Source organism: Cyprinodon variegatus, unplaced genomic scaffold (genome assembly GCF_000732505.1).
Source record: "Cyprinodon variegatus isolate N-32 unplaced genomic scaffold, C_variegatus-1.0 Scaffold1612, whole genome shotgun sequence".
In the NCBI taxonomy this organism is placed as follows: Eukaryota; Metazoa; Chordata; class Actinopteri; order Cyprinodontiformes; family Cyprinodontidae; genus Cyprinodon; species Cyprinodon variegatus.
In genome coordinates, this window is record NW_015152065.1 from 57530 (window position 1) to 74701 (window position 17172).

General features: G+C 40.3%; 2 protein-coding genes across 2 annotated transcripts in view; one reads left to right on the forward strand and one right to left on the reverse strand.

The window, feature by feature from the left end:
• The window catches only part of LOC107104090, a 15696-nt gene extending 14229 nt beyond the window's left edge, over positions 1-1467 (reverse strand). The window contains exon 1 of the mRNA XM_015404008.1: positions 1417-1467. Within this exon, the coding sequence (XP_015259494.1) occupies positions 1417-1467 (51 nt within the window). The remainder of the gene's footprint in view (positions 1-1416) is intronic.
• A 1836-nt stretch (positions 1468-3303) lies between these two features.
• The window catches only part of LOC107104091 (NACHT, LRR and PYD domains-containing protein 3-like), a gene marked incomplete at its 3' end in the record, with an annotated part of 17280 nt that continues 3411 nt past the window's right edge, over positions 3304-17172 (forward strand). Inside the window, exons 1-5 of the mRNA XM_015404009.1 lie at positions 3304-3436; positions 5919-7731; positions 10922-11104; positions 13877-14053; positions 15750-15923. Coding sequence (XP_015259495.1) covers positions 3304-3436; positions 5919-7731; positions 10922-11104; positions 13877-14053; positions 15750-15923 — 2480 coding nt within the window. The remainder of the gene's footprint in view (positions 3437-5918; positions 7732-10921; positions 11105-13876; positions 14054-15749; positions 15924-17172) is intronic.

Genomic DNA, 17172 nt, shown 5'->3' on the forward strand with positions numbered 1-17172 from the left:
GTGATTAAAAAAAAAAAGAAAAACATTTAAGGATGTATGATATATGACCTATGATTTAAAGGAAAATGAAAGGGGCTGGATGGATGAGGAGATGATGAAAGCGTGGCTGAGGCAGGCTGGTTTTTACAGGAGTTATTGTTGATATAGTGCATTATTATAGAGTCTGGTGGCAGCAGGAACGAATGACCTGCTGTAGCGCTCCTTCTTACAGACAGGGTGTCTACTGTAAGTCTCTGACTAAAGGAGCTGCTCAGCTTCTCTTTTTATACATGGGAGGCTCATGCGTCAATGTCCAACGAATAACTCCAACTGTTGTTTCAAAAATAGAAAACCTGGTTTCATTACTTAGTTTTGCCCTGGATGTTGTAGCATTTGTGGACGCTACGTCGCTACTTGATAAAAACAATAAGGTCACTACTGGAACGATGAACTTGATAAATAATGCAGCGACACTACGGTCAAGCTCCTGGAAAATGTACAGTAGTTAAACTAATAAAACGATAATAATAAATAATAACAACACACAAAAACAGTATAACGATACGCCTGTTATTATCAGAGTAAGATGTTGAGGCTGTAGAATGAAAATCCCTATGGTCTAATGTAATAAAAAAGCGATTAAAAAAAAATAGAAAAACAATTAAGGCAACTCGGCCACAGCTGGGACTGAACCCACAACCTGTTGAACCGCAGACAACTCTGCCTACCCTCTACACTATAAGCTCGCAACATGTGACACCCCTCGCAAAAACAGTACAACACGGGCAAGAAAGTAACACACAAAAACAGTATAACAATACGCCTGTTATTATCAGAGTAAGATGTTGAGGCAGTAGAATGATAATCCCTATGGTCTAATCTAATAAAAAACGGTGTGGTAGCGACAGGTGGCTGCTTTTTTTTATTACAGACCAAGCACAGAAACTCTCGATGGATTTTAATGAACACAGTTAAAGATTAGCTTGACTTTTGATCCTCAAAGCTGTTAACGGCACTTATATTTTACAAAACTAAAGGAAATATATTTTCTTACATACCCTTTTGAATAACTTTGGCTTATCTTAATGAGGAATCAACTTTGGATATGATTTTAATTTCAAAATCACCAGCCGCAGCACTGTCTCTGTCGCCTTTCTCTGGTTGCGCCTCAGTCCGTATCCCCGGCTCCAACTTAATTAATTTTATTTTTCATTAAATAATAGAGATGCAGATAAATAGAAATATACAGATCTCAGATAAGATCGGAGGTGTATCTATAACTACGCAACCATTTTCATAAAATAAGATTATGCAGTCACTATGTTAAATTAATTCATTAACTTCATTTTAATCAAAAACAAAATAAAATAGCACAATATCACACCAAGATCCCCAATAAACCTGCTTTTCAGTTGACTGCAGGCCCACAAACGTCACCTTCAGCACGGCAGAGGTCCCAAGTGCCACCTGGTGGTTGTCCGGGTACATTGCAGTTCTTTTTGAAATAAAAAAACTGGCGTCAGGAAATACATTGTGATTCACGCAGGAATCACACAGGAATCACGCAGGAAACCGTCCATTTCCAACCAGTGCCCACTGTATCTCCCTATTGACCTGTTGTCCTGACTCCCCCTTGCCACAGCATGTCAGTTGTACCTCATCAATTTCTAGCTGTGATAGGAGCTGCCGTTTGCAGATGTTAGAACATCTGAGTTAGTAGTTGTTGCTTTGTCAGTGTTGATGATGGTTTTTGGAGCTGCCATAACTCCCATAGTCCCTGCATGTAACCTCTCTCACTGGGGTTGCTTGTATAGTAGCATTTCATCAGTTCCATGTTTTCTGCTCTAGTCCATCATTTTTGCTGGGGATTTTAAACAGGCTAACTTGAAGACTGTTCTCCGTAATTTTGACCAACATGGACTTTTCAACTCAGGGTCAAAACACTTAGAATTTAGACTACTCTAACATCAAGGATGCATTCAGAGCAGTTCGGGTCTGTGGTCATCATATCATCTATCTGAGATGCTAATTCCTGCATACAGGCCTCACCTAATCAAGGCAAAACAAATAGGCAAGGAGTGCAGACTTAGGAGGCCAAGGAGAAACTCATAGACTATTTTCAATGCTCTGAGTGGAACATGTTTAAGGCTACAGCAAGCTATGACAACAAAGTATAAATGAGCGTGCCATGACTGTGTCAGCCTACATCAACAAACGCATTAGGGACGTTAGCATCACAAATTGTCTCCATCATTCCTGTCCCAAAGAAGCCTCAAGTCGACTCAATCAATGACTACCGGCCTGTCGCACTGACTCCTATCACGATGAAGTGCTTCGAAAGGGGTGGTTAAAGAACATATCATCCCCTGTCTCCCCCGAACATTAGCCCCTTCCAGTATGCCTACCAACCAAACCACTTCACTGAGGATGCCATCTCCTTTGCTCTTCAACTTAGCCTAGCACACTTCCAGTAGAAGAACACCCACGTGTGGATGGTGTTCTTGTATTAAGTTCAGCATTCAACACCATCATCCCACAGAATCTGATAGAAAAACTGGAACATTTGGGCTTCAACACACCCCTTTGAAATTGGCTGCTAGATTTCTAGCAGCCAATTTCTAGTTACTAGTTACATTTTAACCTACAGATCTGCAAAACTATCAAAGAAACAAAAAGCAACATAGTTGTAAACCTGAAATTGTCGGGGAAAACCCAATCTTAAAAAGAGGGGGAGGAGTCAGGTTTCAGGTCTTGAAAACACCTGAGTGAAGTTGTTATTTTTGTATAGCAAAAATCTTTATTTGTACTGCTATCATTTTAGTGATAAGTTGCCAACCTATGAATTAAATTTTAACCTGAAAAATCGAACAATTTTGCTGCACAAACAGCACAGTTAATTGACAATGTATTTATTTTTGCAAATGAGAGCAGGACCACGGGAATGGTTTCCCTCTGATGACCCCTGAAGAACATTTTTCTTTATATCTTCAGAATGCTAGGAGCATAAATAAACATGTTTTCTGCACAAACCAGCACAAATGGAGTAGATTTAATTGACTCCCATTTCATCTGATTTGAAGAAGGTGGTGGTGGTGGTGGTGGGGGGGCTGGTTGACCTTTGATGACCTCTAGAAACATTTCTTTATATGTGTAAAGTTATAGTGGCACAAAAACTTTTTTTTTGCTGCACAAAGCATCACAAATGTTGACAGCAATTTTGTCTGATTTGAATAAGGTGGGGGGCCAACTTGACTCAGGTGCTGAAAAACTATAATGCAGCTCTAGAGTTGATTCCTTCCAACTATCACCTTAATCCTCATCGCCATGCAGGTGGTCAAAACATTGCTTCTGCAAGCCAGGCCAATGATGATCCTAACGACCAACCATTGCAAATGCGTGGTCCAGTTTCGGTTTAACCTGCAGGCAAACGACAACCTTAACAACCCCCATAAAAAGGGTTGGACCTGTATTGGTTAAATTTGCAAGCCTTAACAAGTCGTTTGTTCGGCTAATCTATAAAACCTGGAGCTCCACACTACTCCAGACATTTTGAATTGAGAAAGCTTTCTGGGTGGGAAGTGAAACAACGTTATATTTGGATTCCAGTGGTTTTGCTTTTAACAGTTTTTGGACTTGTGGAAAAGATAAATGTTTAAACACTCCATGAAGTTCTTCTAGAATATCCACCACACCGAACGTGTCAAACCTGTTCCTCCAACTAGAGATGCAGGTTAGGGTGGATAATAACTACTTTGTTTTTTCATCATCTAACAATCAGTTGAAATAGCACTGCCTTTCTGCAGTAGGGGGTGGGGGGAGGCTGAACTCTGATAACAAAGAAAGAAAAGAAACATTACATAAAACAACCATGTTATGCATGACTCTTCAACAATCACCACATAAGGCTGATGATGCTAGAAATAAACAGTTAATGAATTCCTCATAAACAGGGTTCTGAGATGCTGCTGTTCATCCTCATCCTCTTTAAAAACTGATAAATTCCTCTATTTCACATCTCTGGCTCTCAGAATTTCCTCCAAATTCTCCCAGATGGATAATTTTATATTCAGTGCATTTAGGATACAGCTGATTTCCAAAATTTCCTCAGCTGTGAACAAATCAACAGGCCGCTTGAATCTGCTAATGAGTAAAGCGCTCTGTGTGCAAAGCAGTTCTGTGAGTGGGGTGGGACCTGTCCAGTGAGAACAATGGTGAGATAATACTCAAGAGTTGATGTTGCTGAAAGCTGCTGTATATTTCTGTCAACATTTCTTAATATTTTTATTTGAAAATCAGATCCTGACTGAGCAAACACACGCCACAAAATTGAGGCAGAAATGTGCTGTCTGACAAGTTAACAAGTTTCTGGTTCTCAGGACTAATCTGATTGTTTAAAGCAGGTGTCCGCAACCCAAACTGTGTCAAGGGGCTAGAAACCTTGGATCCAATATTCTAAACAGACAGATCTGAATTAATTCAAAGAGTCTTTGTTGAACACTCAGCGTGCGGCTGCTCGTCAGCTGGAGCGGAAAAACAAAATCCTCTGTAGGAACAGAAACCCAGGTCAGTGACTAAGAATAATGGGCTGATAACTACTAAAGCAGTAGTCACTGACCTAGTTCAGAGTTCAGTACAATCCCAGAGGAAGGAGATGAATCAGCGAGGGAGTTGTCCTCCGATTGTTGAGGGCGCTGCTCCTGGAGCTCTGAGTGATGAGCGGAGCTGAAGTCAGCAGACGCCAAGGAGCAACAGTGTCCAGAAGGGACTATCCAAAGCTGAAGTCATAGCAGAACTAAGTTCATGGACCAGAAGATCAGAGAGCCAATGAGGTACAGAAGGGGAATCAAAGTAGCCGGAAAACACACAGCATATATAGGACCTGGAAACAGGTGGATCAGAGAAGCAGTAATTAAAAACTGTTAAACTGTTGAGTGGAATGAGCAATCGAGGCAGTCACTAGTGCCAGGATCATGACACAAAGAGCCATATTGGACCAAAAAAAGTGCTTGAATATTCATGATTCATGAATATTCATGATTAAATGTATGTCCTGGAGAAAATGCCTCATCACGTGACTACTCTGTTTTATGGCATTTGGTGCTTTAAGTTTAAATTCCAATACAATATTAATGTTTTAGGTTTTGTTGCATTGAATGGTGAAATTGTAGAAACACAATAAAGAAATGTTACCTTATTTTTATTTTGAGGATTTGGGGAAATAAAAATAGAAGAAAGTTCACATACCTGTATAAGAGTGCTACCTATTCAGTTTGTGAATGGTTTTCCATGCTTGCAATGAAACAAGCAGCAGTAGTGGAGTTTGGAGATGCAATCAACTTCTTCAAACTATCTTTGCTCTCCTGCTCTCCTGTAATAGTTATAAGCTACAAATTTACCATGCCATCACTGAAAATGCCTTTCCAAATTACTCTTTTTATTATTTGAAAACTTCTTATTACAAAGCAAACATGCAGGAAATCATTCCTCATTGGTAATGACAGCAAATGATTCAGTCCATTCTTCTTTGAATCCTTTTTCCCTTTGGGATCTGTGGCCCAAGACACCCCCCCCGCTTTGTTTACAACAGCTACCTGCCTGGCACCGCGCAGCCCTGAAAGGCTGTGACCCAAATCTTCCTTGACAGATATGGGAATTTTATTGTTTACATTTACTTATTACACAGATTCTTCCATTATTGGAAAATATAATTAATGTTTGTTTGACCTACTTTATACCATATTAAAACAAAAAACAAAATAGAAATTTTATGTTTTCCACTTCATACATTTTTTAAAAGGGTGCATTAAAAAGCTGCATGTGGTCCGGTTGCCGACCCCTGGTTTAGAACCACATAGTGTGATGTTTCAGATGGTTTGGTTCCATCTTCATCTCTACATCCATTTTTTTGTTCAGCTGTCTTTTCTTCTGTGTTTCACCAGATGGTTGTCTGCAGGAGGTCCTAAAGGAACATAAGACAAGTCTGAGGAGGAGATATGAATGTGTGACTGAAGGAAGTGATAAAACAGGAAGTACAACCCTTTTCAACAGGATTTACACTGACCTCTACATCACAGAGGGACAGAGTGAAGAGGTTAATACCCAACATGAGGTGAAGCAGCTTGAGAGAACTGTCAAGTTCCAGAACCTCCATGGTTGTCCAATCAGGTGTCAGGACATCTTCAAAGCCTTACCTGACCAACATGGAGCCATAAGAGTGGTTCTGACCAACGGCGTTGCTGGTGTTGGAAAAACCTTCTCAGTGCAGAAGTTCACTCTGGACTGGGCAGAGGGCTTGGAGAACCAAGATATCAGTGTGGTGATTCTGCTTTCCTTCAGGGAGCTGAACCTGATCAGAGATCATCAGCACAGTCTTCTCACACTGCTCCATCTTTTCCATCCAACCCTCCAGAAGCTCCCAGCAGAGAAGCTGGCTGTCTGGAAACTTCTCTTCATCTTTGATGGCCTGGATGAAAGCAGACTTTCTCTGGACTTCAATAACAGTCAGCTTGTTTCTGATGTCACACAGAGGTCATCAGTCAATGTTCTTGTGATGAATCTCATCAAGGGGAACCTGCTTCCCTTGGCTCTTGTCTGGATAACTTCCCGACCTGCGGCAGCTAGTCGGATCCCTTCATCCTGTGTTTCCAGGGTAACAGAAGTACGAGGCTTCACTAACGTTCAGAAGGAGGAGTACTTCAGGAGGAGGTTCCTTGATGAAAAGATGTCCAGCAGGATCATCTCCCACATCAAGACCTCCAGGAGCCTCCACATCATGTGTGGGATACCAGTGTTCTGCTGGATCACTGCTACGGTTCTGGAGAACCTGTTGACCATGGAGCAGAGAAGAGAGCTCCCCAGTACCATGACTGACATGTACTCACACTTCCTGCTTGTTCAGACCAAGAGGAAGGAGAAGTACCGTGAAGGTCAAAAGGAGCTGATGCAGGGTGACAGGGAAGTTCTCCTGAAACTAGGGAGGCTGGCGTTAGAACATCTGGAGAAAGGAAACATCATATTTTACCAAGAAGACCTGGAACAGTGTGGTCTGGATGTCACAGAGGCATTGGTGTACTCAGGAGTTTGTACAGAGATCTTCAAAAGAGAGAGTGTGATCTTCCCAAAACCAGTCTACTGCTTTGTTCATCTGAGCATCCAGGAGTTTCTGGCTTCAGTCTACATGCTCCACTGTTTGACCAGCAGGATCACAGAGGAAGTGAACAACTTCCTTGGAGAAGAATACAAAGAAACATTTATGGAAAGAATCATTGGACAAATCTTCAGAAAAACATCTCTGGAGGACTTCATGAAGAGAATCATTGACAAATCCCTCAGGAGTCCAAACGGCCACCTGGACCTATTTGCTCGTTTCCTTCATGGCCTATTTGTTGAGTCCAACCACAAACTCTTAGGCTTTCTACTGGGTCAGATGGAGATAAGTCCATCAACCATCCAAAGAGTCATCAACAATCTAAAGGAGATGAACACTGATGATATCTCTACTGACAGAAGCATCAACATCTTCCACTGTTTGATGGAGATTAAGGATCAGTCTGTTTACCAGGACATCCAGCAGTTCCTGAAATCAGAGAAAAGATCAGAGGAGAAGCTCTCAGAGATCCAGTGCTCAGCTCTGGCCTACGTGTTACAGATGTCAGAGGAGGTTATGGATGAGTTGGACCTGGAGAAGTACAACACATCAGAAGAAGGACGACGTAGACTGGTTCCAGCTGTGAGGAACTGCAGAAAGGCTCGGTGAGTCCAGATGTCTTCATGGGGTGATGGAGAGTCAGCTGTATTGTCCTCCTGGTTCTTCTTCATGGTTCTAGTTGCTTCTGGACATTTTTGCTCTTTAACTTGTTCCTTCATTCGTTGGACCATTTCAAACGTACAATCATCTAAACGTTCATCTCCTTCAGGACAGCTCTGTTGGACCTTTTTCTGTTTAGAGATTTTGATCCTTTTAAAAATTTTCTACTTTTGATCAGTTTTCATCTTTCATTAAACGAAGAAGCATTTCTCTAAAGATTCAATAAGCCAGAGACCAATCAGAACCTTTAAAATCCTCTTCAGTGCCTGGGCTGTTGGCCCAGGATTCACCTTTTTAGTCTCTTTGATTGTTTTTATAAAATCATTATTCAGCTTAGATTTAAACCTGGACCAGGTAAATCCTTGCATTGCTGCTGTTGCTATGGAGATCAGTTTTTGGGATTCAGAACCAACTTTTCTTCCTGCCACAGATTTCCCTCTATTCACTAAATTAGAGCCAAAATTAGCTGTGTTATCTAGTTTCAGAAAATGCCATTTCTGTAGGAGTTCTAGTTTCTGTCAGATCCTCTCAAAGTTCAAAGAACTGTGCTTCCAGAGTTTGAAACCATTTTCCTCATCAACACTTCATCTGCAGCCTTTGTTGTAGCTGTTATATGTCCTCCATAAAGACCTGTAGGACATGAGCTTTAACCCTTTTTCACTGCTTTCACATGAAAAATGCTGCTTGACCCAAATGCTCTGTCTCCTCCTAGGCATTTTGGCCTTCAACTCTTTCTTTGTGTATTTACCAACACTTTCTTCTTCCAGCCAAATCTTGTTCCTCTGAGACAATGCACAGAACAGTATAGGGTAACTTTCACTCTTTCAAGCAGTTTTTCCCTGTTTCCTTCCAGATCGACAGTTTTCTGTCTCATCAATCTAGAACCAAGGGATCTCCAGCCTAGGCTCTGCCTCATGTCAGAAATCAGGAGTGAATGATATGTTTAATCCATCAGGTCTGTTCCAATAAACATCAATACATACAAAAAATCATCAGAAATTCTACACATTTCTGCCAGTGGTTGCCCAACAATTGTGTCCAACCAACAGCCAGCATTTTCATCTCTCCATCAGCTGCAGGATGTTCCTGATTTTTTTTGTTTCATCCATCTCTGATACAATCTTTCTCTCCTCATCTCTACTCATCTCTTCTCCTCACATGTTTTTATCCTCCCCTTTTAGATGTTCTTCATCTTCCTCACATCACATACTTCCCTCTTCCAGCCCTTCAGGAGAAGCTTGTTAGAACCCATGAAAGGTTTGACATCAGTCAGGTTTGGTAGAAGTTAGGAGCAGAGATGAGGAGGCAGAGATGAGTTTTGCCAATTGAATGAAAATGGCAACAGAAAGAAAATCCAACAACCAAAATTCAAGAAACCAAAAAACTGCAGACATTAGGGGAAAAGACAAATGGGGAACTAAGTAACAACTGTCATCTCCATCATGTTTATGTTTCATTTAGTGGTTTCATCAAGTCTTAAGTCATGAAATGAGTGACTGGTGTCTGACCTTATTCAGATCTCTGAGAAGCTCATTGTTATCGCTACAATCACCAGTAGTTTCCTTCATCCAGCTCAGTTAGCCTCTTAATTAGTTGCTTTAGTTCCTTTGAGTCTCTGATGCTGCATCTTCATTGGATGCTGCAGAGAAAACTGAACTTTCCTTCACAGACTTATAGAAGATCTGCAGCCTGTGACTGCATCTGAAGGTCCAATGTTTCCTCGGGAAGGAGAGTCTGATGACTTTATGGTCCCAGGAGGTCATTTGGATGTTGGAGGGCAGGATCCAGATGAATCTCTTCTGAAACCATTTCTATCCAGTAGATAGCTGAATAGATTTAGTCACTTTAAGTCAAATTTCAACATGTTTTTTAATCCCATCATTTATTCCACTGATAAATTGTCCCCCTGTCCAAAGTGGATGCTGCCTCTCCCCCATTGGCTGTTAGAGGCAGAGATGAGCCATGATCCTAAAGAAGCTGAAGGTTTGAGAGAAAATGGATGAACATAAAATCTTTGATGCTGCTTGGTTGATTTGTGATCATTACCATCAGACACGCTGTGACTGTTGGGATATTAGATCCATGGATAATTCCTTACTCTGCCAATGGAAATTATATTGACATTGATGAAGAGCTTTGGACCCAGATTGTTCCTGCCGCAGACAGCAGTGAGAGCTAAGCATGAAGAAAGAGGGAGGTTTTCTAACAGGCAACCAAGATGGCTTCTGTCAAAGTTTCAGTGTTGTTCTGTGAACATGAAGCCTGAGCTGTTTGAAACTGTTCAATTCAATTCAGTTTATTAATAGAGTGCCAATTCACAACACATGCAATCTCAAGGCACTTTACAGTTCACCAGATCATACAGTAAAATTGATTCAAAGTTTTTTATCTAAGAAAAATCAGTTGATGGCATTGACTGATTGACTCAAATGCAATCCCTCACACTAAGCATGCTCATAGTGAGAGTGGAGAGGAAAAACTCCTTTTTAACAGGAAGAAACCTCCAGCAGAACCTGGCTCCATGTGAGCGGCCATCTAAGGAGGCCAACTGGGGTCCAAGGAGACAGAAGCAGAGAAACAAAAAGCAGCTGTATAAGGCTTTCCCATCCAGGAAACACAGCCAGGCAGACGAGCTCCGAGCCAGCTCCCATGTCAGAGGATGAAGAGAACACATCCAGCCAGTCACAATCAGGGAAACAGGACTACACTGGAAAACAGGCCAATCTCCAGAATCTATTAACAAGGGTGTTAATGGCAGCATCATGGCTGATATTTCTCTTCAGGAAGGTGTCATAGCCACACAGGAACAGACGAGGCAAAGCTACTATGAAAAAAAGCAGAGAGAGCAGAATGTTAGAGATTGAACTAACTAACTGTTGCTTAGCTTCTCAGTTTGTCCCCTTAACTGTGGCTATATAGAGCTTCATACCAAAGCAGAAACACCATATGTCTGCAGCTGAACCAGGACCTGAAGAGACTGAAGAGATTTGCTGTGGTGTCAAACACAGGACATTGAGGAGAGCAAATTTTAGTCAGATGATGACATCACTGTTTGTTCATCATGTTTTAGTCTGTGTTTATCATCCAGAATGTCTGATTTCATTAGAACTGACTTTATTTCTCCTCTAATCACAGACTTGGTGGCTGTTCTCTCAATGAGGCTGACTGTGAAGTTGTGGCCTCAGCTCTGAAGTCCAACTGTTATCTCACCGAAGTGATAACAGATGAGATCAGTGGAGGGAAAAGATTTGGAGACTCTGGAATGAAGCATCTGTGTGAGATACTGGAAAGCTCAATCTGCAAACTGAAGAAACTGACGTGAGCTTTCCCTATTTATTCAAACATCATCATTCACTGATAATTCAATACGGATTTTTTTTTTTATTTATGATAATATATTCTCTTTTTAAAAACAGCTGCTGTCTAAAAATCAGAATACAATTTCTCAGACTCTTTATAATGTAGATTATTTTCTTGTTTAGTTTTTCTAAATATTGAACTCAATTTCCTGTTGTTGAAACTTTAGGAAAACACAGAGACAGGAATATGTAGGGGAATAGATTAAAATATATATAGAAACTTTGGAAGAACCAGCATTTTTCTAAAGACTTTTTAAAGACTCTAAAACCTTTTGTACTAGAGGGCCATAATTATTATTAACAATTTTATTTATGTTAGTGTTAACCCAGATTCCCAAATAAGTAAAACCTTCATAAGTGCAAGAGGGTTGTTTTTATTCAAAACTAACCAAAAGCTTTTCCTCTGGTTAAATCTATATCCAGAAAAATGACCAAAACTCTGCAAAATTTTCCTCACTGCATGAATCGATTTTTCCAAGTTAGTTACAAATAAAACCATAACATCTGCAAAGAGGGGTAACTGAGATTCAGTTTCTCCTATTTCGATGCTGGTCAGCTTGATAGAGTTGCGTTTGGCCACCTTACAGCTCTCCACTATACAGAATTTTGGGACTTATAGATTTATTGATTTTGTTAACTGCACTGGATTCCAATTTGTAAAAGAGTCTGCCTGATTAACTAGTTTAAATATTACTTTGTAATGATTTTGAAGCTTTTTACCCTTTTTCTCATTTTTTGATTCTACTCTTCCAATTTTCATCATTCTCACCATTTTCTTTTTCAATCCCACAAGAATCACTTCCTGTTTCCTCACTACTTATAAAGCAGGACATTTCTCCACAAGCGACTTAGAAACACTCGTCATGTTACCAAAACCCTCCTCCTCCCCAAGCCCTCTTACTGGCAGACTGGCCTCAGCTGGGAAGTGCATTAGTGTTTAGCCTTTAGCAACTACTTGCTGCTGGCGAATAGGAAGTTGGAACAGGAAGTCTTCCCTTTTAATACCTCCACCAGAAGGGTGTTTCTTAAAATGGGAGTAGTTGCCATGACATTAGCAACACTTGATCACAACAGTATTAAACACTAATTTTTTCCTCCTTCAATCCAACTAGGAAGCCACCGGTCGGCAGGAGATAAAGAGAACCCAAGATAAATACTGGGATGTGTTTGAAGACTTTTCCTTTGAGCTTTTTCTTATCTATTTCTTCTTGATGCTGCTTGTGTTGCAGTGTTAATTTCATCAGCTTTTTAAAAAAAAAATGTTGTCTTAGTCTTAGTAACAATGGCAAAAATCAATTTTAGTCTTAGTCAAATTTTAGTAATTTTTGTAATTTTTGTTATTTTTAAATGATAAAACTTCTCCACACACAGCTTTTTTTTTAACTTATATATCACACTATGCAGAATAACACTTCCTCACACAGCTACACATTGAACCTTTTGTTGGCTTTTTTCATCATATCCACAAAGTCTTCATCCTCAGTGGTCCTTGCAGGCAGGCCAGAAGCCCAATCCACTTTTCCATTGAGTTCTTCAGGGCTTTCTGCTCTTTGGAGCCAGGTTTTTATGGTGGGGGTGCTCCCAACATCTCTGCAACAGACTTCCCTTCCTTCCCCAACCTCTGATTTGGCTGTGGTGTCACGGGGTCGGGTATCTAGTGCAGAGGAAGAAATTTAAACGATTAATATCCAGTGTATCAGTAAAACATCTTTCTTCTTTGACAGAGAGACAGACAGACACAGGCACAGTGAGGCTTATACACATACAGCCCCATGCATGCGCGCCCATGCGCACTCACACAGCTACATGCATGTGCGCTCGTGCACACACATATATATATTCACATGCATGTGCCCCTTCTCACACATCCACCCGTTCCCACTACTACAGGCCCACCCGTTCCTTACCGTCTTCCATATGGCAGCGTGTCTTAACCTCGGATGTCACTTGAGATTCGCTATGTTCTTCCCTGCCATTTTAAAGCTGCACACTCTTTGGTGGCATCCTTCCTCCGGTGTTTTCCTTTGTGTTATAAACGAAATGGCTCCATACATCCAGGCTTTGTTTAACAAACCCCACACCGTTATCTGCAATGACTGTAAAGTTGAGCTATGAGTATAAGCCCTGTGCTACTACTGACTGAGCAGCGCGAGGCCCTCTAGGACAGTGCACCGTGCAGGGACAAACAGCGCAACAAAGCGTAATCTTCTGTGAAGCTCAAGAAACACTCATATTAACAACTACAAATTCATTATAAACAATTACCTTTCTTAATGTCCATTCGTCCATGGATCGTAAATTTCGTCTGTCTTGGTCTCATTGACGAAAATCCTTTTTTATTTTTGTCAAATTTTTATTTTCTGGAAACAATTTTTGTGCGTTATCGTCTCGTCATTGTCATGACAAAAAAGAGGCGTTGACGAAACATTTTCATCATCGTCATGGTTGATGAACTTAACACTGTGGTGTTGTTCTAGTTCTGGATTGTGTTGCAGCTCTGCTCTTTGTCCAACACAGATTTCTCCTGGAGGAAACAAATAAACACACCTTGATCTGGACCTTCACACGTCATTAAGACATGTTCTTGTTCTCTTTGGTTTAGTACTTTAACTTGATAACTTTTCTGGAAAATTAATTTTTAGTCAAATTATTTTTAATAATTTTTTTCATTATTTTAATTTCAACATGCCTTTCCAGCTGCTTCAATTCGTATTTATTCCTTTTTTTTTAGATTGAATCGCTGCAGTTTGTCAGAGATCAGCTGTGCTTCTCTGGTCTCAGCTCTGAAGTCCAACCCCTCCCATCTGACAGAACTGGACCTGAGTGACAACAGAAACCTGAAAGATGGTGGAGTGAAGCAGCTCTGTGGTTTTCTCCAGTCTCCCCTCTGTAAACTACAGACATTGAGGTCAGTCACCATGTTTTAGCTTAGTGCTAATATTTATTATATAAGTTCAGCCGTAGCCTAGCCTTGTTAGCAGGTTTGCTTCATTCAGGTTTAGAATGAAGGAAAAGAGGAATAGATGGATCCACACTTTGACCATAAATGGAACCTGTTCCTTGTTTGGTCAACAACAAACAAAGGGGAAAATTCATGAATATATGTAAAGTTAAAAACATAGTAGAAATAACTAAGTTTGTTTACTACCATTCATCTAAGTAAAAGACTAAATAAAATGCATTGCTGCAATCAAGCCAGTGGAAAGGCTAATAAATGCTTCTATGAAACAATAAATCAATACTCAGATATACGTTAAATAAATCTTGTTGCAAGGATAAATGATTAAAACACTTCTTCAGCATAAATATTTAAGGCCCTACAATAGCTGGGGTGGGTTAGCAATTGATAAATCATCATTAATTCATGGTTAGAATGATTATTGAATGACTTATGGCATTTAACTTGTCAAATGAATTAAAAAAGTAAAACAAAAATAAAATTCCGTCCATGAGTGTATTTTACCTTCAACAGAAACATCGCTGATATAAAAACTACATTCAACATCTATCCATTTTCTATTACGCTTATGCCTGCTGGGGTCTTGGTGTGGCTGGTGCCAACTTTTTCCAACTGTCTTCAGGCGAGGGCAGGGTACACCATGGACAGGTCTCCAGTCTATTAAAGGGTATCACAGAGAAAAACAGGACAACGAAACCATTCATGCACAGACTCACACATAATGACAATTTAGAGAAGCCAGTTAACCTTACAGTCATGTTTTTTGTTCTTGGACTGTGGGATAAAGCCGGAGTACTTGTAGAGAGCCTATGTCTGCAAAGGGAGAACATGCAAACTCCATGCAGAAAGGCCCCAGACCAGGAATCTAACCCGTAACCTTCTTGCTGCAAGGCAGCAGTGCTATCCACTGTGGAAGTGCACAACCTAGATTCAACATCAGAACAGTTATTTCAGTGATGCAGAAATAGAAATGAAATTACTGAGATTGATTTTTTCTCTTCAAATCAATCTGATTTATATGGCTTGTAGGTATTTCATTTTCGCTGGGATTAACATCTAGGATTGGATTTCTAATCCACTAAAGTTGGTCTCCAGCAACCAACAGTTTCACTGTTTACTACTGAAAAATGAGGGAGAACACAATTTTTTTTTATTTTAGTGATGGATTTTCTTTTTATACTTGAAAAATATAGCAAGACAAATCTTTACTTTCTCTTTTGGGGCCCCTCTCAGTCAAAGGCCCTTAGAGTTTTCCTTAGTTTTCCCCCCATAAGGTGCCCCTGGGTAGAAGATGAACATAACCCAAGATAAATGCTGGGATGTGTTTGAAGACTTTTCCTCTGAATATTTTCTCATCTATTTCTTCTTGCAGTTGATGCTGCTTGTGTTGTTCTGGTTCTGGATTGTGTTGCAGCTCTACTCTGTCCAACACAGATTTCTCCTGGAGGAGATTAATAAACACACCTTGATCTGGACCTTCACACGTCATTAGAACATGTTCTGGTTCTGCTTGGTTTACTACTTTAACTTGATCATTTTATGGAACTTTAGCTTTATGTCAAATTATTTTTATGATTTTTTTGCAGTATTTTAATTTTAACCTGTCTCTCCAGTAGCTTCAAAAGGTCTTTTATTCTTTACTCAGATTGATTGACTGCAGTTTGTCAGAAATCAGCTGTGCTTCTCTGGGCTCAGCTCTGAAGTCCAACCCCTCCCATCTGACAGAACTGGACCTGAGCAGGAACGACCTGAAAGATGGTGGAGTGAAGCAGCTCTGTGGTTTTCTACAGTCTCCCCTCTGCACCCTACAGACATTGAGGTCAGTCACCATGTTTTAGTTTAGTGCTGATATTTCTGATGGTAAAGTTTTGTTGACTCTAAACTGCAGACATATGGCTGATATTCTACTGATCCACACTGAGGATATTCAGGCTAAAGTCTTCACTGCCAGTTTAAGTTTATTTCTTTTTTAAACTTCTTATCATGATTTATTTAATAATAAGCAGGACATATGAAACAATGATTCAAATTTCAATATGGGATTTCAGAGTTATCCAGAACTTCCCAGAATCCAGTGAATTTAGAGCTGATTATGCAGGAAATACCCAATCCCATTCCCAGCAACATTATTTAGTTATGTTGAGCCAACATGGGCAACAGTGTGGAATGCAGGAAGAATCCCAGAAACTCTCTAAGACTTCAGTCCATGAGAGATCACTTAGTTTTTCCATTCTCCTCCTCTGTACGAGGCTCTTAGCTCTTGGAGCTGCTGCCACATCTCTCAGTAGTAGATCCAGATAAGGCTGGATGGACCTGGACCGGAAGCTGGAGACATTGTCAGGCTTTAGTGTCCTTGCCCATCTGGATATTCTTCCAGAGAAATTCTCACCTCTGGTCAAATTGTTTGATTAGAAAGAAGAAAAAACTGCTGATAAAGAGGAAGATAGAATAACTCAAAAACCCTGATGTGTCATTTAGTTTAATCCATGGATGTATTTCTGAGTTGAACTCACATTTCTGAGAAGTTTGAACTGAACAGTGCAGTTTTTGAAGTGAGAAACATGAAGTGATCTTGACATCATTCAACATTGTTCTGTTTAAGGTGAACTCTTGCAACATGTGGAATATGGATGGTAACAAGTGCGATAAACCTCTCCTGACCACCTCCTGATGAGGAATCATAAGACTGGAAAAAACAAACGTGTACCTGAACACCTCGTAACGTGTTCGTGGGCAAATGCTGCTGTTGAAGAAGAACTACGAGCTGATTTACCGGAATCTTGTACACTTTAAATGTGTAAACGACGGTGGACTTCTTTTTCTTCTACTTCTAGATTGAAGAGTCTAACCATGTCTTGGGGCTGAGTCCTACTTTTTGGAAGAGCAGCATGAGCAGTAAGATTGCATCAGAGCATCAGGCCACACAGTGTAAGAACAGAGTTGAGAGCTATGAGCTGTGAACTTTTAAACCCTGCAGTTTTGTCATGCAGTTTGAGCTGTAGCTGAGTACAATGAAATAAAATATCATACAGTTCATGCCCAGCCTTAGGCCTCTGAACATGATATTC